Genomic DNA, 22,835 nt, shown 5'->3' on the forward strand with positions numbered 1-22,835 from the left:
TGGGGACATTGGGACCCCCTTCATACGACCTCTCATCCTCCAGGGAGCATACAACTTGGTCATGAGCAAAGGGCAGCAACAGGGGCTTCATTGGTGAATGAGAAGGCACACCTTTGGACTGGAACAGTCTCCCTTCTGCCGCTCTCCTTTGGATCAAGTGAATTTTACAACCAACCTATATTCTAAGAGTTTCAATATGGATTGTAAATCTGGTCAGGAAGGGCTGCAAAGGCCCACTGACCAGGATGGGCATAATACAGGCTGTAGAATGGGTGGCGCTCATGTGTGCAGTGAGTGTGCTGTGGTTTCTGCCCACAACAGACTAGACACCTGGGGCATCTTCTCGGGGGTTTTCTAGCTATAGACTTTTCGTGATGCCTCTGCTACCATTCTCATGCTGGAGGACCAGGGCTCTGGTTTAAGATGTGCACTTAATCTATTGCCTGGCACACACGAATGCTCCTTATTTGTTAGGCTTTTTCAAGACATAATCTACAAATATGGGGTCTTAGATCAGTATCCCCCTCATCTTTCTTTGGTATCTTCCTTATAGACTCTCTGCCTTTAGGACCCAGGAGCCCAGCATAGTGGGAAGAGACCCTAATGCAAAGCCACACATGAACTTAGCCAGCTGGCCCCTAGGGGCTCCAGAGAGAGCGGGCCCAGCTGGAGAAGCCTGGAGTACAGTCTTTAGGATGGCCAAATTGTAGCGTGGCAGTGAGGGCCAGCAAAGGTTACTGTCAAAAGTGGCTGCATGATTGTGAAGGGGAAAGGTCACACCGTCAGTTACTGGCTGCAAGGATTCGGCAGTTCTCTCCCTCCATAGAGCAGCTTTCTCCGACCACAGAGTCTCTGAGACTGATGAAGAGGCCTGTTTCTTGGGGCTGGGGCTGGGCTAGTCCAGAAGGATCCATCCATCTTCTAAGCTACTGCCACTTGTTTATGGGAGTGGGCATTTATAGAGCAGCCTTAGGTTGGAGCAAATAGAGAAGTGGGTTAAGCAAAAGAGATGAGTAATGTCTGAGTGGGTGGAGAGACACCTGGATGATCAAAACCACATCCAGTTAGACCTGGTTAGACTCTCAGTCTGCAGCTTCCAGGCTGGATACTGTCTATAGACTTTTTTTCAGGGTGTCTACTGCAGAGCAGAATCAGTAGAAGCTAAAACTCAGCCTGTAATCTAGTCATCAGACCCAGGGCAAGGAGAAGCCATTTATCTCCTGGCTTTGTTTTGTTTGGTAATTTTCACAAAGCTGCAGTGGGCAAACAGTGCCCTAGTCTGGGTGGTGGTGGTGTTTGACATCCCTGACGTCTCTGAGCATTGGTTCCCTTATCTGTGAAATGAGAACGAAGTGTGCCAGTGTGCTAAGTTCATTTGTAATGGAAGGCATGTGTAAAGTGCCGAGAGACATAGAAGGATCTGATACACGTGAAGGCTACACCTGGGGGGTGGCAGATGTCTCTCCTTCCAGCCCCTGTTCGCTCTGTTGTGGCCCTACTCCAGCTTACTCTCCCTGGTACCTTCCACATGGCATCATCGGGCTACTGTGACCCAAGGCACCTGAAATGCCATCCCTGTGCCTCCCTGGCTTTGCCTTTCCTCCCTGCACTGACCCCCAAATAACCCCATGTCTTCCAGCTATCTCCTGTTCTGTGATCTTGTGTTCCATCTGGGCTGAGTCTTTTGTCTGCTGCTCAGCATCTAGAATTACACTTGCCTAGAAAGCACTCAGATGTTTCGAGATGGACACGGGAATGTGCAGCAGCAGTTACAAGTGAGAACTACTTACAGGTGCTGACTCTGGCAGGAATTGCACAGTAAATCAGCCAAGGGAGATGGTACTTCCTCCCATTTTAAAGATGGGGAAACCAAGGCTTCATGATGTTAGGATGTACTTGCCCAAGATTAGCTGTGATGCTGAATTCAAATTCAGGTTTATCCAAGCTGCATGATAAACATAGAGTCAGAGGAGCCATCCAAAGACAAGGGGCCTGTCTCACTGTGCTCCTTCACTGGGTCAGAGTGCAAGGCCCTCCATCCACATTGCCAGCTCCACCTGTGTGAGGACAAGGACGGGACTGGGTACCCAAAGGCCGTGAAGTTCTGTGAGATTGAAGGTAGGACTCCAGAGCTTTCCCGCTGCTCTGGATCAAGGGGCAACCACACCCGAGGAACAGAGCCACTTTTGCTATGTCTGTCTTTTCAAGATGAATTGTTTTCCTTTTTGGTACAAAGGGAAAATGGGAAATCCCACTTAATTTTTATTGCTGGGCAGGAAGGATGCTGCCATGAGCTTATGAAGACTCAAGAATGTAGAATATTAAGTGAGAAGCTGATTGCATGGCTTGTGAGGACAGTGTCTGTGTGTATATGTGTATGTATGTGTTGGGTATATGCATGCCTGTGTACGTATATACATGAGTGAATATATGCATACATATATGTGCATGTATATGTGCATGCTTGTGTTGGGTATATGTATGCATGTGTGTACACATGAGTGCATGCATTCTGTATTAATTACATTTCTGTCGCTATGACAAAATACACTGACAAAAACAACTTAAGGAAAAAAGGGTTTGTCTGGCTCACAATTCTGTGTTACAGTCCATCATCACAGGGAGGTCAAGGTGGCAGAAAAATAAGACCGTCGCCTCACATCCACAGTCAAGAGCTGAGAGAACAAATGCATGCCTGCTACTACTTAGCTCATTTTCTCCACCCATATAGCTCCAGACACAAACCTAGGGAATGGCACCACCCACAGTTGGCTGGGTCTTTCCTCATCAATTAACTTTGTTAAGATTATCCCTCACAGCCATAGCCCTGGACCAACCTGACCTAGATCATTCTGCATTGAGACTGTCTTCCCAGGTGATTCTAGATTGTGCCAAGCTGACAGTTAAAACTAATCATCACACATCAGCGTGATCCTATGAACGTTTGTGTGTGCGCCCATGTGCACACATGTCTGTGCACACAAGCATTTGTGTGTATGTGTATACATTCACAAGTGTCACATATCTGTGCATACAAGCATTTGTGTGTGTGTGTGTGTGTGTGTGTATACTCACAAGTGTGTATGAGCACATGTGTGTGCACACAGACCTGAGTCTTCATGGGGTAGACTGCCCTCTCCCCTGAGATGTGCAGAGATGGCACAGTCAGCTTTGCTTCCCTCAGTGTCTCTCTATGAGTGGCAGTGGCAGCCTCTGGCCACCAGAATGTAAGCTCCTGACAGATATTAAAGAACAATTCACTTATTATAGCTAAACAGAAAAGCATATGGAAACAGCAAAGAGCATTAACATCTGCTGCCCTGGTTCCATCTGCTCCCGCTGGCCAGACTTCACCTCTCGATTTGTCTGTGCCTTTGCAAGGCGGCCCCTCCCTCCCTCTAAGCCAGACCAGGCTGTGCCTTGGTTTCCACCCAGGCAGGCAGGACCACAGGGCATCTTAGGTGTTTTGTAAATGTGGGGTGTATGTCCAATGCAGGGTGTTTGGAGGCCGCCATCCCTAGAATTGACACTAAGATCTACTGCTTGCTCACAGCGACCATCCCGTGCCCTAGTTCCCTTGTCTGTTAAATGGGTTTGGCAATAGTAGCAGATGCATGTGGGGATCCTTGTGAGGATGAAATGACACCCTTGTCACAGTGGCATCCTGTGAGTTAGCACAAATCATGAGTGGCTCTTGCTCTCCGTAAGAATATGTATCCCCTGATCCCATTATGCAATCCTAGCTTCTTTCCCCCACTTTTCTTTGGGCGGTGGTAGTGATCAAGCCCAGAGCCTTTGCATGCTAGGCAAGTGCTCCAACCCTGAGCCAAGTCCCTAGCCCTTTCATTTTATCCTGAGGAGTGTGGTGGTTTGAATGATATCTACCCTCAGGCATTTGAATACTTGGTCTCCAGTTGAGCAGCTTAGGAGGTATGACCTTGCTGGAGGAAGTGCATGATTGGGGATGGCCAGGCTTTGAAGTTTCATTCATGGTATTCCCAGCTGGCTCTCTGCTTCCTGTTTAGAATTCAAGGTGTATGTTCCGAGCTGTTTCTGATACCATGCCTTCCTGCTGCCATGCTTCCCACCATGGTGGGGATGGACTCTCTTCCCTCTGGAACTGTGAGTCCAATAAACCCTCCCTTCTATAAATTGCCTTGGTCATCATGTTTTTATCACAGCAATAGAAAAGTGACTAATGGAAGTAGTGTCTTGCTATGCAGGTAGGTTTGGTGGGATCCCCTTGCCTGATTCTCCTGAGTACTTAGGATCACAGGTGTGCCCTCCACATCTGCCTGGCTTACCTACTCTAAATTCCACATCCTTGTAATGACTTTGTGGGCTCTATGTAGAGCAGGGTCACCCAGCACCACCCCAAAGTTTTTCTTTTTCTGTTTGCACCCTTAGAGATTTAGTCCTCATCTCCCATGCTCCCAGCTGGACCCCGAGCTGAGGTACCAGTATACCATTTAATGGTGGAATCTGAGAGAGCCCGTGTCCTTCAGAGAACTGGGCCAGTGCAGGCAGGCAAGCTTGCCTTGTCTGTGTTTAGCCTGCAGCCTCTGGTCCCACCTGAGCCAAGTTTTGCCTCCAGCTAGCAAGACAAACTAAACGTTGTTATTTTAGTGTATCTGGTCGCCTGTCAGAAATCATTTCTAAGGATGTTTTCCTTGTCTCTCTCCTGTCCCCTTGCTCTCCTGCGCAGCTGCATCTTAAAAGGGGTTAGCATAGCACAGCTGTTGTCCCCTGGCCCCTGGAAATGGAATGACAGTGAAAGGCAGGAGTGAGAAGGAAAGTGGGTGGCGCCAGGGCCTTTTAAAACCCACATTACCGTGACATTTACTTATTTGTTGGGGCAGGGGGATGTGCCACATACAGGTGTAAGCAGAATCACACAGCACAGAGACCAATCTATCCCGTGTTTTTCCACGAGGAGCATGGGGCTGACTGGGACACCTACCACAGTGTGGGCAGCAGAGGAGACTCCGTTAGTCAGTTTTCAGTTTCCACCGTTGTGTCCAAATACCTGAGATCATCACCCTTCATGATGTGTGCCACCCAGAGCCCTCAGGTTACCAACACAGCCAGATTCAAGGTTGTGAAGGTATGAAAATGCTGAGAGTTTGTTGTTGTTGTTGTTGTTGTTGTTGTTGTTGTTATTATTATTTGTATGTGAAAGAGAGAGAGAGAGACACTTTTTCTTGAAACTTAATTTGTGGTTCTGGAGTGTGAACTTTGTAGGTGAGAATGTTGTATGACAATGTGCAAAGGTTGGACTGGCCTAGAAGGTTTACTTTTGTCTTATTATTTCAGAGATATCCAATTCCAGTTACTTGAGTATGTACCATATGATGTCTCAGTAAGAGTGTGGGCCAGAGGAGGCCTGCTCACATCAAGGCGGTCGGGATGCAGAGACAGAGTCCAAATTTAGGGTGCCAGTATCTGCCTCAAGAAAACACCCCTAATGACTTCCTTCCACCAGACCCCTCATCCTAAAAGATTTCATCCCTCCCATAGTTTCTTGGGATGGGACCAAATCTTCAACACATGGGTCTTGAGGACATTTAAGACACAGAATAGAACAGACCATTAGTAACCTTGATTCATCCGGGGGAAATGAGCCAAAGGAAGAAGAAATACACTGGGAAGCAGCACCATGCTAGGCCACCATATTCAGTAGATGGGAAGCAGGTCTGGAGCGCTGACTGTATTGCTATGCAGATCCGCAGCCTGGGGTGTAGGCAGGTGTGATGTTCCCTATGCCACCCCTATGCCAGCTGCATTTTCTACTGTCCAGCAGGGCAGCTCTGGCTGGACCTCTTTTGTATTGGTGTCTGTGCCCTGGAACCTGATTCACAGCCATCCCTCAGATGAGAGACCACTGGGGCAGAGTAGGTGGGTGTGTACACCCTTTGCTTCCCATTCAAGTCAGCCAAAAGTTTCCTCATGTCTCCACTCCCAGACTGCATCACAGACCCACTAAACGGGTATCTCCAGAGTTAGTGGTTTGTAAGCTCCCAGTGAGGCCAGCAGGGAGGTATGATTGAGAGCCAGGGAGCTGGATGCTGTGAGTTATCTCTATGTTATGATCCAAGGGCAGAATGATTAAGAGAGGTACTGAGGGAGAGGCCCAGTAAGAAAGTGCTTGCTGCATAAGCATGAGGTCCTGTGTTCAGATCCCCAGTACATACACACATACACACACACATACACACATACACACACACATACACATACACACACACACACAACACACACACATACACACACACATACACACACACATATACACAAACACATACACACATACACACACACATACACACACAACACACACACATACACACACACATACACACACACATACACACACACAACACACACACACACACACACACACACACACACACACACACATGAGCCAAATGTAGGGTGCACACGTAAAATCTCAGCACTGGGGAGATGCTGAGAAAGGAATGTCCCTGGAGCTACTTGGCCAGAAGCCTAGCCTACTAAGTGAGAAGAGCAGACATTAAGAGGAGAAAAAGACAGACTAACTGTAATAAAACATGGAATGAAGCAAGCCGATGGCAACCTGCTCCTCAGGCTCACGAGAAGTACCATCCCGTGGCCTGAACATCTGTGACCCATCAGGATTGTCAGAGCCGCCTCTCCTGGGTATTTCACAAGACCTGTGAGGCTAAAAGTGGCATCTACTGTCTGACTGGAGCCGGACTTCAGCCTTTGGGGCACAGTTGGCCACAGAAGAAAGTGTGTATCACTGGGAGCTGGGAGATGTCTCCTGGGATAAATGCTGACCACACAAGCATAGGGCCTGAGTTCAGATCCCAAGCACCCACATAAAATCCAGATGTGGTGGTGTATGCCTGTCAGCTCAGCAGTGGGGGGATGGAGGCAGGCATAACACACACACACACACACACACACACACACACACACACACACACATACACACACGTAAAGCCCTTTGAACAGCAAAGTTTCCCAACTGTGAACCATCCTCCCATCATGCCAGGCACAGGGGACACACCCCTGGGAGTAATCTGTGGGACAGGACAGGCAGGAGGAAGCAGACATAGCCTGTCTTTCCACCTGACACCCAAGCAGCCAGCCTCTGTCCCAACCCTAGGGCAACAGTCCTTGATGTTGAGGGAATTCCCGTGGGCCTTGGCTCCCAAGCTTTCTAAGTAGGCAAAGATGGCGGAACCTACGGAACCCCAGAGGCTTGGTTGTCCAGCCCTGTCCACTGGAGTATGATGCCCCAGGAGCAGGCTTCAGCCTGTTTCACTCCCACACACATCCCCAGTGCCTGAGGCATCAGCTGGCTCATGTTTGACACCCAGGAAGTACCTGTGAATGAACTCAGGAGAGGTCCCTGTGGGACAGTGCTTGACAGCCACCTCTGTTGATATTCTGATCTGTGCCGTCACTCCGACAAGGTCACCGTATCTCATCAACCTTTGGGTTTAACTGTAAGTATACCTCTCTTCCATAGGAAGAAAGCCTGGCCCAGAGAAGTTAATGAACTATCCTAGCATCACACAGCCCGGAAGTGTAAAGAGTGGGTTTCAGTCCAGCAGAGAAGAGGTGGAGTGTGCGCTAGAATCACTTTGGATGGTACTCAGGGGACCTCCATGATGTCACATTCTCTGCAGTTTTACATGGCTCTTTCTGATTCAGGCAGCTTAAGAAACAGCCAGTCCTCCACATTGCTTCTGCAGGGAGTGACCAGTGCTCTCTCTGGGGGCAGTGACACACAGAATGAGTTGTGGAGAAGTTCAGAACTCCACCCTGAAGTTCAGTAGACAATGACAGGGTCTGATGATCCCTTCTATCAGGAGGGACACACCCAGTCCCCACGTTCACATCCCCTTCATTCCCAGCACCTGGTCCCATGGTCATATCCCCCTCATTCTCTGTGCAGAAGCTTTCCAAAAGCTTTGACGTAAGTGTGGCTCTCACTGTGGACACAGACATGTCCTCTGCCAGCCCAAGCCCAGGTGTAAACAGGAAGTGTCAATGGGGCGCCTACATTGTTCAGGGAGCAGCTTGAGAGACCAGAGCCTTCTGTGGGAATCCAGCCAACAAAAACGTGTTTGAAAACCCCTGACTCTGGTCGGTGGGCCAAGGCAAGCAGAGACTCATAAAGGAGATTTAGGGGATGAGGGTGGCATATTCATTTGTACCTCCACATAGTAAAAATAATTTATTGGTAGCTGCTGGGAGGCTTTGGTCTGAAATCACATGGCTGGCAATATGAAGACCTTCCTTTCTTTTTCATTTTTCCTTTCCCTAACCCAAATAGCCTGGGCTTTCAGATGAAGTAACATCATTAAATTTGTAATGTGTGTGTGTGTATGTGTGTGTGTGTGTGTGTGTGTGTGTGTGTGTGTGTGTGTGTGTATGCCTGTGTACATGTGTAGGTAGTGCGAATGTATGTATGTATGCGTATATATGATTGTGTGTGATATCCACATGTGTATGGGTGTATGTATATCTGTGCATTTGCATATGTGTTTGTATAGATGTATGTCTGAATGTATATGTATGTGTGTGCATGTACATATGTCTATGTGTGTATGTATAGTACATGTATATGTAGGCATGCCTGTGTGTGTACATGCTTCTATATTTCTTTATTTGCAGGTGTCTTCTCTCATTGATACCGCAGGCCTCATGAGTATTTCCTCAGAGGCTGTGGTAATGAGCTCACCAGCTTGCCATTTATCACCCACTTGTGGCAAGGGGAGGGGGAGGAGTCTCAGAGGCAAAGGATGAGTTGTGGATAGGGATGTCTTTCATCTGCTGGAGACCCATTTGTCTCCTTAAGTGCCTGTCCCAGGGGGGCCTGGGTAGGAGTTTGTGGAGAAGGGTGAGGGCTGAGACTGAGCAGGCATATAGGGTGTTGAAGAAAGAGAGGCAGAGGAAGGTACCCAGGGGAAAACGACCCTGAGGACAAACAGCATGTTGAGACTGGGGGCCGGGGGAGGAAAAGGTAATGGAGATGGAAGGAAACCAGATCCTAGGCAGCCAGGCAGGAGTTCATGCTGACATCAATTGATGACTGTGTACCAAAGGATGGCTGCCATCTTCCAGGAGCTTCAACAGAAGTGGAGTCACCCCTGGGAATGCTTTGAGAATACACGAGGTACCCAAACACTGCTCCTGTTGAACAGCCAGGGCCACGGGCTGTGTGTTACAGGGTGAAGTGCGTCACCTCCCTGTGACCCTGTCGTTTCCACTACTCTTTCCTCTGGAAAGTCCTTCCTTGTTACCGCCACCCTCATCCTCCCAGCTCACGTCTCCAGTCTTAACCTCTGTGACTGGATTGAAACTCAGGAATGACAGTTTCAGTGTAGACTAGTGAGGTGCCCTCACCAGCCTCCCCTCCCGCACCCCACAGAATGTAAGAAGGTACCAACATGAAGATTTTCAATGAGCAGTTTCCTTGAGCGAGCATGGCCATCCTCATGTCTGGGAGGCATGTCTCCCTTCTTTGTCCTTGGACTGGCTCTCCAGCCTCGCTGGTCTCTGATCTCTGATTCTCACTGGCTCTGACCTTGCCTGTGATCTCCCAGTGCCCCTGAGCCTGGTTATCTTGGCTTTGGCTTCTTGTTGGAAGTTGTGCTGGCTTTGTCTGCAGAAGGGCAGGTCAGGCTTTTGGGGTATCCTGTTCTCTGTTGTTCCTAGCTCTGTCCTACTGCCAGGAAGACCCTACAAGCAATACAAATAGATATGAAGGAATGCCTTTCTAGTGTTTCTAGTGGAGGAACTTCACGGTCAGACATGTTGCTGGACTTCTGCCAACCCTTGACCTATCTTTTCTTTTTATTCTTTCGTTTATTTATATCTGTTTGTTTGATTATTAGTTTAGGAATACATCTTACTGTGAACAGTTGGTGAGACGAATGTAGATAGTAGCCTAGGTCCTTGTGACAGAGTCTGACATGACCATCATCTCACATAGTGACCTTGTTGTGATAAGTGCAGTTATGAATCTATTGATTTCAAAAAAAATCCTCACTGTAGCATCATTTCATCAACCTTTGAGCCCGGGGTACACATTGGACATGTGGGGGTGTGTGCAGGTGTAGAGGGCCAAAGTCCGTGTCCAGTGTCTTCATCCCTGCTTTATTTTTGCAACGTGGTTTCCCAGTGAACCTGAAGCTCATTGATCTGGCTGGACCGACTAGCCAGTGAGGTCCGAGAATCTGCCTGTCTCCACCTCCCCAACACAGGGATGACAGACGGGGCCAGCATACCTGTTTTTTTCAGGTGCTGGGGATCAGAAACCAGGTCCTCATCATGCTTGTTTGGCAAGCATATCCCCTGCTGAGCCAGCTCCCCAAGCCTCCTGAACTCGAGTTTTTAAACAAAGTATTCCAGGATCTAGGCACGTTGGTGCACACCTGTCATCCCAGCACTGTAGAAGCTGAGGCAGAGGACTGTGGGTTAGAGGCAGGCTTGTGCAAATAGTAAGACTCTAAGAAAGGAAAGGAAGGAAAGATAAAAGGGAGAAGGGAGGGGAGCTGGAAAGGATGAAGGCTCTCAGGAGAGCAAGGACAGCTTGTATTCACATCTTCCCTGTGCTCTGTTTTCCCTGGATTCTCCCTCTGTGCTGCCTCTGCTATCCTTACTGACTGTGTGTGCACTGTTGTGTCTGTGACATGCAAAGAGCTAGAAACTGTGGAGCTGGATTTTCTCTGAGCCTTAGCAGGCTTGGGAAGAGGAACCATGCACAGGCTCGGAGCCAGCGTCCTCTGGGCTCTGCAGCTTTCAGCCCCAAGGAACAGCTCTCCAGGGCTGGAGTCCAGGCAGAGCCAGACGTTGGCAGTCAGAGTTCATCAGGGATGACTGCTGCACTAGGGAAAAGGGATCCACAGAGACGAGTTCAACAGATGTGTCCAGAGGTGACTAGGCCTTTTGGAAAGAGAGCAAGGCAGCCAGAAGCAGGATGATCAGGCCTCAGGGAAGGCAGAAAACCAAAAGGTTTCAAACACCAGGAAAATGGAGCAGTGGTGGCCCATGTGGCTTGTATAATGCTCACCTTGGTTTGCTAGTTGCAGCTCATGGAAGTTAAGCCCCTGTCTTTCCAGTTGGGAACAGGGCTGGCCTTCATGTGTTGGCTGCTAAAATCAGCAGCCTATTTTTTTTTCAGATGGGTAACATACCTTGAGTTTTCTTCCCTCTCTCCCCCACTTTCTTCTATAGTACCAGAAATTTAACTCAGTGCCTTGTACATGCTGGGCAGGCTCTCCTATGCTGAGCTATGTTTCCAGCCCTTTCCACTATTTCTTTATTTGAATTTTGGAACAGAGCCTCAGTAGGTTGTCTGGGCTGGCTTTGAACTCACTCTAAGCTCAGGCAGAACCTATAATCTTATCAGTTTCCCAAGTAGCTAGGATGATAGGCTTGTACCACTGGCCCAGTTAGCCATGGGAGTTTTAAGACAGACACTTGAAGGGGATGGAACCCATCATAGAGAGGCATCTCTGAGAAGGCAGAACATTCCAATCTTTCCAATCTCTGGAAACCAGAGAAGGCTCAGGACCAGGGTCTAGTCAAGGACCTAGGGGCATGTTGGCCTCAGGCCAGCCTCTCTTCCTGGACACAATTCACAGCTTTTTGGGTCCAAATCCCTGGTACCTCTTCAACAAACATCCTCAGCAGCAAGTCTTTTGCACTACACACAGGCTCTATCTCCTCTGTGTGCATTCCTGGGAGGGCAAGAAAACTATGTAAATCCAAAGGCCAGGCACACAGAGAAACCTACATGAGCCAATCCTCAACAGTGGAGCAAACTTGTATCCTAGCAACTCAGGAGACTGGGGCAGGAGGACAGAGAGTTTAAAGCTAGCCTGGGCAACTTAACAAGATTCTATCTCAAAAGTGTGTGTGTGTGTGTGTGTGTGTGTGTGTGTGTGTGTGTGTGTGTGTGTTACATGCTCGCATGAGCATGTGTGACAGGCTGGGTTTCTGTAGAGCACTTGCCTACCATATATGAGATTCTAGGTTCAATTCCCAATGAGAAAGGGAAGGGGAAGAAGGGGGTGGGGAGAGGGGAGGGAAGGAGAGAAGACGTAACAAAACTAAGCATTTTTATTTATTCATATTTTATGTATGAGTGCTCTGCATGTATACCTGCACTCCAGAAGAGAGCATCAGATCCTATTATAGATGCTCATGAGCCACCATGTGGTTGCTGGGAATTGAACTCAGGACCTCTGGAAGAGCAACCAGTGTTCTTAACCGCTGAGCCATCTCTCCAGCCCAGAGACTAAGCATTTTTATTTAATCCACAGATATTTATGGCTCCACATCTGTGGGATGTCAGCTATCTCACAGCAACTCTCAGCACCCCTTCACAGCTTCCAACATTCCCAAAGATAAGATCTCCAGATAGACTTTGCTCACACCTGTCATTTATCGATGACGGATGATGTTTAAATGGAACCATTCCCAAAATTCTTGCTGATCGATTCACTTAGAACAACACTCAAGCCAATTACTCCTCCATATAAATGAAATCTTAGTGGCAAGATGCAACTTCACACCACAGGGAGTGGACAAGAAGGGCAGAGTCTTCTGGTCCTTTGTGGAACTCAGAAAAGTCACTGATTCGAAAGAGGGCATCTTCACCAGGTGTGGTAGCTCAGGCCTGTCATGCCAGTACTTGGGAGCTAAAGCAGGAGGATTATGAGTTCCAGGCCAGCTTGGCTACATGAGGAGCCGATCACATAGATCTCAGAAAACCACAATCGGAAGGCAGCTTAGGGTCACACCTGCTTCTGACTCCTGCATGTTTTGATGTTACTTGTCACAAAGTTCCTGGAAAAATCCTCTGTATACTTCTGAAGGAACGAGCCAGAAGGAAATAACATCATCATATTATGATGGAAACAGTTTATTCTTGATGATCGCTGCACAGATCTCAAGGGCCTCCATGGAGGCCCCAGCACGCTGAAGGGCCACATTAGGCTAGCATCACAGTGTTGAATTATTTACTTACTTTTGTGTATATGTATCTTGTGTGACCATGGGTGTGCTACTGTGTATGTGTTGAAGTGTGCCTGCCATCGTGTGGATGTGGATGTCCGAGGACAATTTTTTAGTTCATACAGAGAGATGTGATTGTCTGTGTCTGCTTTAAGAGCCAAAGATGGAAGTGGGCAGAATTGACTCCCTTTGCCTGACCCATGACCTCTGACACCAACACCCTGTTAAAGGCAGTGACCTGGGATGTTTCTGGGATGGCACCAGTACCCTTCAGAGCATCCATCCCTGGTCTCTTAAACTTTATCAGATTGCTGTTCAATGAGCTGGAAAAAAAAAGACTTTACTAGTCAATCATATTGATTAACAACCAACTCAGACAGTGTTTACTAAAACCCATGTGGGACCCATCGTATTACAGATGAGAAAATTATACAGTCACTAAAGCAAGACAGGTCTGTTCCCCTCCCTCCCCAGTGCTCATTCTGCAATGCAATGAAAGCAAAGGCTATAATCTCTAGATGCATTTTAAAAAAAGAGGTCACAGCTACCACCCTCACCTCTGAGAAACAGGACCCAGGGCTGGCCTAAGTCTAAGTCTGATCACTAGAGGCCAAGAGAAAGGTAAGAAGCCCCCCCCCTCTCTCTCTTTCTGTGTATGTCTCTCTATCTCTCTGTGTGTCTCTGTCTCTCTCTCTCTCTTTCGGGATCACATAATCTGCCTCTGAGAGCTGTGTTGTCTTTAGCATCTTTCTACCTGATCAAAATCATCTCTAAACAAGCCCAAGGTTGAATGGGGGTGGAGGACATTAGTACACTTAATTATTCTTCTGGAATAAAAATGAATTCTAGCAACAGCTTTGAGGGAAGGCAAGGCAGGAGCTTCTAATTGAGGCTCTGAGATGCACGCAAATGTTTGAATGAACAATCATTATAATAAGTACATTAAAATAAAAACAAGTCAAAGGGTTGCATTTACATAAATAATTCAAGGTGATAGTGTTGGATTGGCTAAGAATAAAAGGGACATGGTCTTTCAAAATAGAGAAGTCATAAGCTATGTGTCCACCAGGGGAGACAGATGGAAAAGAGCAATGGTTGTTTTTTTGGTTTTTTTTTTTTTTTGGAAGATTTATTTATTATAAGTGTGTGAGGGGGGGGTGTGGGTGTGTGGGTGTGTGAAGGTATAGCTGAGGGTGCATACACTTCTACACTCACAAAGAGGCTGGGCAAGGCTGTTGAGTATCTTTTCTCTGTCACTCTTTGCCTATTTCCTTTGAGGCAGGGTCTCTCTCTGAACCTGAGGCTCATTCTTTCTTGGCAAGGCAGGAAGTTAGCAAGCCCTAAGATACTCTTGTCTCCTCCATCTAGGAGCTGGGGTTATAGGTGTCTGCAGAATGCCTGACTTGTTATGTGGTTGTTGGGATCTGAACTCGAGTCCTCGTGATTTCTCAGCAGTCTTCTTAACAGCTGAGCCATCTCTCCAACCCTCAGGCATAGTATTAATTAGTAAAGTTGTTACATAGTTGGAGACTGTTGCTCATTCTTCCTCCTACTTTGAGTAGGAAGAATCTTCCAGAAGTTTCCAACACATGCATTCTCACCAAAATATCCACAAAGTAAACACTACCCTCACTTCTGAGGACTCTGAGGCATAGTGGGTCTGAGATCCTCCTTGTGTCTGGTCTCTTCTATTCGGTTGAACCTATTCTTCCCACTTCATGATGGCCTGGAGCTTTAGAGTCTTAGCATGAGAGCACTGATCTGGAGCACTGCACGTGACGAATATCTTCTAGGAATCTAATAGGAGACTGCCCAAGTGTTTGTCTGTGTGCTTGTTTGCTTGTTTGTTTGTTTGCTTGTTTGGAGACAGTCCTTCTGTGTAATTCAGGCTTATCTGCACCTAGTTGTGTTGACCAGACTGGCTGGACTAACGTGTGGCAATACTCCTGCTTTTGCTACTTTTGAGATTACAGGCATGGTCCATTACAGGCATGCCTAGCTTTTTTTTTTTTTATTATTGAAAGTTTATCATATTCTTTCCCCTCCAACTCCTCCAAGATCCCCCCTACTTCCCTACCTATGTAACTTTATGTTTGGTCTCTGTCTCTCTCTCTCTCATAAAATAAAATAAAAATAAAAACAGGCAAATTGAAAGATAGAAGTCCAATCAGGAAAAAAAAAACTGAAACAAAATGAAGCAAGAAGTGCACACCCATACAGGGAAAAAACCATGAAGTATGTGTACATTGGTCACCTACTCCTAGGCATAGTGGTGATTCTCAGCCTTCCTAACACTGGGACCCTTGAATACAATTCTTCCTGTTGTGGTGACCCCAACCATAAAATTACTTTCGATGCTACTTCATAACTGTAATTTTGCTACTGTTATGAATCATAATGCAAATAATTTTGAAGATAGAGGTTTGTCAAAGAGGTCATGACCCACAGGTTGAGAACTGCTGGCATAGGGCCATCTCTGGAGTGTGGTTGATATTCTCAGGGACACTCCATTAGAGAAAACTGGTTTACCCTTTCCTGGCAGGTACCAATTGCAAATAGCATATTGGTTAGGAGTGAGACTTTGAGTACACTTCCCATTCTCGGTGCTAGGATTCTTGTCTGTATCTTGTGGTTTTGTGTCAGGGTCTCACACTTAGTCTAAGCTGTTCTGGGACTCAGTCTCCAGGCTAGGCTGGCCTAATATTACAGCAGGAATCCTCCTGCTCCAACCTTCAAAGTTCTGGGATTCCAGGCATGGGCTACCATACTCAGGTGTTTATTTGTGCTTGGTTTTGTCCTTCTTTTATTATTATTCTTTTTTCTTTTTATTTCTTCTCTTTGTCTTTCATATCATAAAAGAATCTCCATCCCATTCATTTCCCTGTGTCTCTTCATATCCACCCTCTGCCCTTGCAACCTACCCCCCCCCACACACACACAAAATAAAATAAAAAATTTAAGAGAAAAAAGAAAAGAAAGAGAAAAGGAAAAAATCAAACTCGCCATGGAAGCTGTAGTGTGACACAGTGAGTCACACAGTAAACCCTTTTATCCATCTATCTTTACTTGCAAGTGTTAATTGCAGAGGGCCATTGGTTTGGTTCGGGGCCTCTGGTTTCTTCCACACCATCCATGCTGGGCCCTCACTGGAACTCCTCTTGGATATTCTGCTGTTGCCTTGTGTCATGGAGATCCTGCAGCTTTGGGTCTGCAGAACCAGTTCCTTCATGTACTCTAGCAGATCACAGATGGGGTGGATATTGGGGTGGGTCAACTTATAACCCTAGTTCTGGGCCTGGGTAGTTGCAAGGTTGGTCAGCCTGCCAGCTCTCCCTTGTCCTCACCAGGGTGAGCTCTCTTGCATTGCCCTGACTCGTTCACCCCTTGCAGTGTTGAGCAAGGGGCAGGGCCAGTTTTCCTGCTTTCATGTCTTCAGGGTTGGATCTCCCACACCTACACTGTCAGAGTCAGCTCTACTGTGTTGCCTAGGCATGGTATAGAGGACACTCTTTAGAGTGCTGCAGCTGATGAGAGGCAGGGCCAGCTCTCCTGCTCTTATGACCTCAGGGCTAGCTCTCCCATCTGTTTTAGGCATTGATGGGCAGAGTGAGGAGGGCATCTCTCCCCTACCCATGCTGCCACATGACAGATGGGCAACAGGGACAACTCTCCCATGCTTACAACTTCAGGGCTGGCTCACTCACACCTCTGCCCACTGGGGGTGCAGGGCCCGCTCTCCCAAGTGTTATCACTGGTGGCAGGCAGGGGTAGCCCTCCCACCCTTCTGACCTCAGGGCCAGCGCTCCCACCTGCCTCCAGTGTTGATGGGTAGGGGTGGTCATCTCTTCCACACCCATGCCACCATATGACAGGTGAGGGCCAGGACCAGGTCCCCCATGCTCACATTCCTGGACCAGCTCACCTGTGCCCTCTCCAATAGGGTCAGCTCCACTGTGCTGCCCCAATGAGGCACGGGGCCCACTGTCCCAGGAGTTGCAGCTAGTAAAGGGGTCATCTCCTTTGCCAGCTGGAGGTGGTAGGGGCAAAGGGGAGGTGCTTTTGTCATTCTTGAGTCAGGGTCTTACAGTGTAACCTAGTCTTGTCTGGAACTCACTATGTAGCCCAGGTAGACCTGAATTTTCCGTGATTCTCCTTTCTCTACCTGAGATCTGGAATGGCAGGCGTGAACCACCAGGTCCTGCTCTTAGATTATTTTTGTTTTGTTGTTGTTTTTCTTTTGTGGGGAAGGGGTGGGGACAGGGTGAGTATTCAGGGAAGGGAGAGAAAAAGTGAGGCTTGTCTGCCTCTTTGTGTTCAGATGAAGAACTGGGGTGGGGTAAGTGAGGCAGTTCCTTAATACCCTGGCAGACAAATAGATAAAGTAGATGTGGCTTACATAGACTTTGATTTAAAAAAAATTGTAATATGCAACAACATGGATGAAAGTTAGGAGCCCAGAGAGATGGCTCAGCAGCTAAGAGAGCCGGCTGCTCCTGCAGAGGACCTGAGTTCGGATCCCAGGACCCACACTAGAAGGATAATAACCATCTGTTGCACCAGCTCCAGGGGATCTGATGGCCTCTTCTGGCCTCCAAGGGTACTGCATTCATGTGCACATAAAACAGACATCCATAGCACATACCTAACACATTCCAGGCCAGCCAGGGCTACATTATACAGTGAGGCCCTATCTTTAAAAAAAGATTAGGTAGATCTCAAAAGTTTTTTCAATGCTTTTGGAATTTTAGTCCCACAACAATAAAATAAAATTTTTAAAGAAAAAATAAATGGGGATGGTGAGGTGAACGTAGTGACTGTGGTCATTACAGAAAACAGCACAGAATCTGGGTGTTGGAGTTCTCAGGCCTCCAGACGGACTTGATTCTCCGTGCCTCACACAGGCTTTTCTAGAAGGTGTCAAGTGTCTGTGAACAATTCACTCCAGAAGGCAAACATCCTACTTCTCTCTTACTGGAGTATTTTAACGAATGTCCCACGGCAGCTGAGCAGCATCTGAGGTGGAGGGAGGCCATGGTCCCATGGTAACTACATCTCTTGAGGAGATGGCTGAATTAATCGTAGCCATGTTGGAGTGATGGCAGTGCCAGTGCCTGATATTAACAATTTACCAGAGGAACTGGCTGCAGAGAAAATTCAAAGCCACCCTGGCTCACCTGGTGAGACTCTGTCTCAGAATTTAAAAAAAAAAAAAAAAATGAAATGAAATGAAAAGGGCCAGAGAATGTAGTTCCATGGCAGAGCAGTTTCTCAGGATGCATAATGCCATAGACTTGAACCCAGTACATCGAGGTCAGTAAAAGATCACAGGTTTGCATCTTTCTTGAAACTCATTGCCAGGCTTGTTTGGCCCCAGCTGCACTGTGGTTAAAAATTAAGTTAAATTAAACTAAATTTAAAAAAAAAAAAAAACTTTTAAGAGGCATTGCTATGGGATTGACTGTGGTCAAGCCTAATTTTTCTTATGGACAGAGACAGATATGCTTATCATAAAGGCAATGTATTCATCCAACATTGGCCATGCTGTCTCCTTTATGATTTGATCCTGATGGTTTCAACTCTTCTATATATCATCACAGCACCTTCTGCTGGGATTTGAACAGGAGCCCCAAGGGAAATTTTCCCCAGACAGTGAAATGGATGTGGGGATCTTTAAGAATTGCAGTAATTGTGCTGGTCACCATGAGCATGGAAAGGCCTTAGTGTCTTGTGGGGAGCAGAGTGGGAATCTAAGGCCCAGGGAGAAGTATTTCCATTGTCTGAGCCAATAAAAAAAGAATGGCAGTCTTGGCTCAGGCCTCACACCTGTCACCCTGCCCTCTCGGGGCCAGCCTGCTTACCAGAGTGGTTTACCAGGGTGACAATTTTTTCTGTTTCTCTAATTCCCCAGGATGGCTACTTCTCTCACCGGCCCAAAGAAAAAGTGCGGACCGACAGCAACAATGAGAACTCGGTCCCCAAGGACTTTGAGAATGTGGACAATAGCAACTTCGCCCCCAGGACCCAGAAGCAGAAGCACCAGCCAGAGCTGGCCAAGAAGACCCCGAGCAGGCATAAAGAGAGATTGCAGAGGAAGCTGGATGCCCAGGACAAAGGTCAAGGGCAGTCAGTCCTGGGGAAGAGCCCCAACGAGGCGCTGCCTCCTCGGGAAAAAGCCACAGGTGACAGTAGTCAGGGGAAGGATCTCTCAAGACACAGCCCTGTGAGAAAGACTGGCGGTGGTGGGTCCCCCGAAACCAAGTCTGACCAGCCCCCCAAGTGTGACATCTCTGGCAAGGAGGCCATCTCAGCCCTGACCCGCGCTAAGTCCAAGCACTGCCGCCAGGAGATTGCAGAAACCTACTGCCGCCACAAGCTGGGGCTGCTGATGCCGGAGAAGGTGGCTCGGTTCTGTCCCCTGGAGGGTAAGTCCCTTTCTCCTGTCTCCGACCCCCTCCCTCTGCCTTCTCAGGCCTTCTGAGTATAGCCACACTGTGTCTCAAACCCTGATGACAAGATCTGATTTGTCTGGGGACTCTGAACTCCTGCCATCTGCTATAAGGAAAGTTTCACAAAATCACATTACGTGTGTTAGTATTTTAACCTGTTCCCTTTAGCAGAAGAGCCTGTCCAACTTTGACATTGTGGTATGACCTCGGGGTCTGCAGATGTGTGGTGCTGAGTTCACAGATATTTTGGAATGCACAAGATATAGAAATCAGAAAAAAAAATCAGTCTCTGCTAAACCTTAGCTTTTTTTTCTATTATTATTACTACCTAACAAATATAATCTAACAGCTATTTGTACAGCCCTGATGTTATATAAGTCATCCAGAGAGTATTTGGAGCATAGGAGGAGGATGTTCAGGCCATAAGCAAACACCATGCCACTTCATATAAGAGATGGGATACTGCTGGTTATGAGTATTGTGGGATCCAGTACCCAACCCCCCATAGACTCTGAAGGACACCTCTTTGTGGCTCTATGTGTCCATAGAGTTTATCAGATGGGTTGTGGCCCCAAATTCCAAGGAAAGATGTGAAATGGAGGCTTAGTATGCCCTTAACACATTCTCTTTTAGTCAAGCTCAGCCTGACTTTTTGAGCTTGTAGCAGCAAATGAATGTCTATGCAACACTTCCTGTTCAATAGACAGATTTAAAAAGAAAGATACTCCTTTCCCCGTCATCTGTGTGGTCCAGGTGGTTCCTGTCTGTGTTCTTGATTGCACTTGGCACTTAGTGTGCAGCAATAATTAAGTGGAATGCAATGTTTCCAAGAGCTGTTCTTGGCCAGTGACAGGCAGGGGGCGCTTTGGAAGTCTGAACCAAGATAATGTGGTTCCTGCCACATACAGAGCTTACGTGCTTGCTCCATGAAGGGCCTAGTAGTAAATCTGTGTGGTTGTTGGGCCGTACATCTCCATCACAATGAGATGTGTCTGCTCTTAGAGCAAACACACAAACATCAATACGCTTGCTTAGGTTACAGGGGATTCAGATTGCTTCCTAGTGTGTGAGGGAGAGGCTTACATCCTTTACCATCTAGTTTAAGGTATGAATGCCATGAACTCAAAAGTACACATAATACATCTGACCCATGGATTATCTTAATTCAGTTGGCCTACCTTAATGTGCTCAGAAAGTTGGACAAAGATTGCAAAAGCAAAGCTTACATTAAGATAATGTATTAGCCGGGCGGTGGTGGCACACGCCTTTAATCCCAGCACTCGGAAGGCAGAGGCAGGCAGATCTCTGTGAGTTCGAGGCCAGCCTGGGCTACCAAGTGAGTTCCAGGAAAAGGTGCAAAGCTACACAGAGAAACCCTATCTCGAAAAACCAAAAAAAAAAAAAAAAAAAAAAGTATTAACTGCATTGTGCAAGTTATTAAATGCTGCAATGAAGGTGGGAAGCAGGAGGGTGTGTGTGTGTGGCGGGAGGTGGGGGAGGGAGGGGCAGGTTGTGTTCCCAGCATTGTCAAGTTGAAAAGTCCTAAGCCATCCATCATTACTCTATGGACCATCCATAGTCGAATCAGCAATGCTGTGTTTTATCACCATGAATCCTTTGTTGAGGAAACTGAAACTCAGAAAGGTTTAGGCACTAGTTGCAGGCATGTGGCTAGTAGCCAGCAAAGCTGGTATTGGAATTCAAATTGCAGAGCCTGAGTCCCCTTCCATAAGTCTGTTGGTCTTCAGGAGAAAAACAGATTTTCACTTCAGCTCAAGTTGTACAAGTCCCAAGGAAATCTTGCTACCTGCTAGCTCTGCCCCCCATCCCCTTAGTATAGTCACAGGGGAAGGTGTCATCTGGGGAAACAAGGGAGCTTATGACAATGATATAGAGCATGGATGCGAGGTTAGAGTGCCTGCATTGGATCTCAGATTTCCTCTGCACAAGCTGTGAGACAAGTTGCTTGCCCTCTCTGTACCTTGGTGGTGTGTTCATCTCAGAGGGTTCAAGACTGTACAGTTCGGCAAATGCGCCTGGCCAGTGATACCCATTACACAGATATTTGCCTTACAGCTCACTCCACAGTCATCATCCACCACACCGCAGAGTTTCCCATGCTTCTCCTGGTCATGCTGAGAGGTCTGCAAGCTGGTGTGAGCTCACTGGGACTGCCTGCAGAGTTGGCCGTCTCTGCCCTGGCGAAGGTGGCATGCTCTCCCAGGACCTCCAAACTGGTTAATGGGGTTGGCATTTAAGACACAAGGGCACACCAGCCCCATGATGCTTTAATTTCCTGCACTGGCCTCCCCTTTGCAGTAAATTTACTGTGAATAGACTAATTGCAAAATAACTCTAATTGGGTAGTTATCAATGAACAACTTCCCGTGAAACAGAATGGCTTACAATTAATAGCATTTAAGCCATAAACTATTCTTCTGCGGAAAGCAGGGATGTAATTACACCCCACAGGGAGACTGCCTTCCCCTTCTGGAAACCATGACACCCGGAATTCCCTCTGATCAGGAGGAACTGGAGCTTCAGCCTAGTGGTCCTTTTATATCCTGCAAAATGAGGAAACGAGCTAGGGTAGAGGGAACACATGACATCAGGCAAAATAGAAAGATAGCTGTTCCTCCACACACAGAGGCTTCACTGGGCCTCGTCTAGACCATAGCCACTGCAGGCCAGTTCCTCAGGCCACTGGACAGATCCAGAGGAAATGAAATTGATTTTCTATGTTGACTTTTGTGAAGAGATTGCTCCTGCGACTCCTCTACCTTGTCTGTCCCTCAGCCTCACCCCCACTCAGGCCAGATGAAACGCTGGAGAAGGTTTGCTTTCTGCAGAGATGTTCTTGCCCTTCTGACCTTTGTTTCCTGCCTCCTGTGAAGGACAATCTGAAAGGAGGGGTACAGAAGACTCCCCTCATTCCATTTGAGAATACCTGTTACCTGCTTGCACATGTACAAGGGAAGAAGACTCTTATGGACTCTCCACCAATGAATATGCAGAGATTCTGAGGGGTTTTGTGGGAAGTCCTGTTCCTAAGTGTGCCCTCAGAGGAAGTTGTCCAGACCCCCAGCAAACCCTTCCTCCCATAGATCCTGCACTCACTGCAGCCACCAAGCTGCCAACACACACACACACACACACACACACACACACACACACACACACAGACACACACACACACAGGAATACACTTGAATATACACATACATGTGTACACACAGGCAAATGTACACATATTCACATGTGCACATATACATATATGCTCATACAAGGCAACAGACATACATTAATGTGTAAATTCATTTCCATGTGCACATGTGTGCATGCACACCTATACATATGCACCACACACACATA

The 22,835-nt window shown here is 47.3% G+C and overlaps 1 protein-coding gene across 1 annotated transcript in view; it reads left to right on the forward strand.

Annotated features, from left to right (window-relative positions):
- The window catches only part of Xylt1 (xylosyltransferase 1), a 310,008-nt gene that overhangs the window by 157,778 nt on the left and 129,395 nt on the right, over positions 1–22,835 (forward strand). The window contains exon 3 of the mRNA XM_042280277.2: positions 18,926–19,439. Within this exon, the coding sequence (XP_042136211.2) occupies positions 18,926–19,439 (514 nt within the window). The remainder of the gene's footprint in view (positions 1–18,925; positions 19,440–22,835) is intronic.

The sequence above is a fragment of the Peromyscus maniculatus genome, chromosome 1 (assembly GCF_049852395.1).
Source record: "Peromyscus maniculatus bairdii isolate BWxNUB_F1_BW_parent chromosome 1, HU_Pman_BW_mat_3.1, whole genome shotgun sequence".
NCBI classification, from domain to species: Eukaryota; Metazoa; Chordata; class Mammalia; order Rodentia; family Cricetidae; genus Peromyscus; species Peromyscus maniculatus.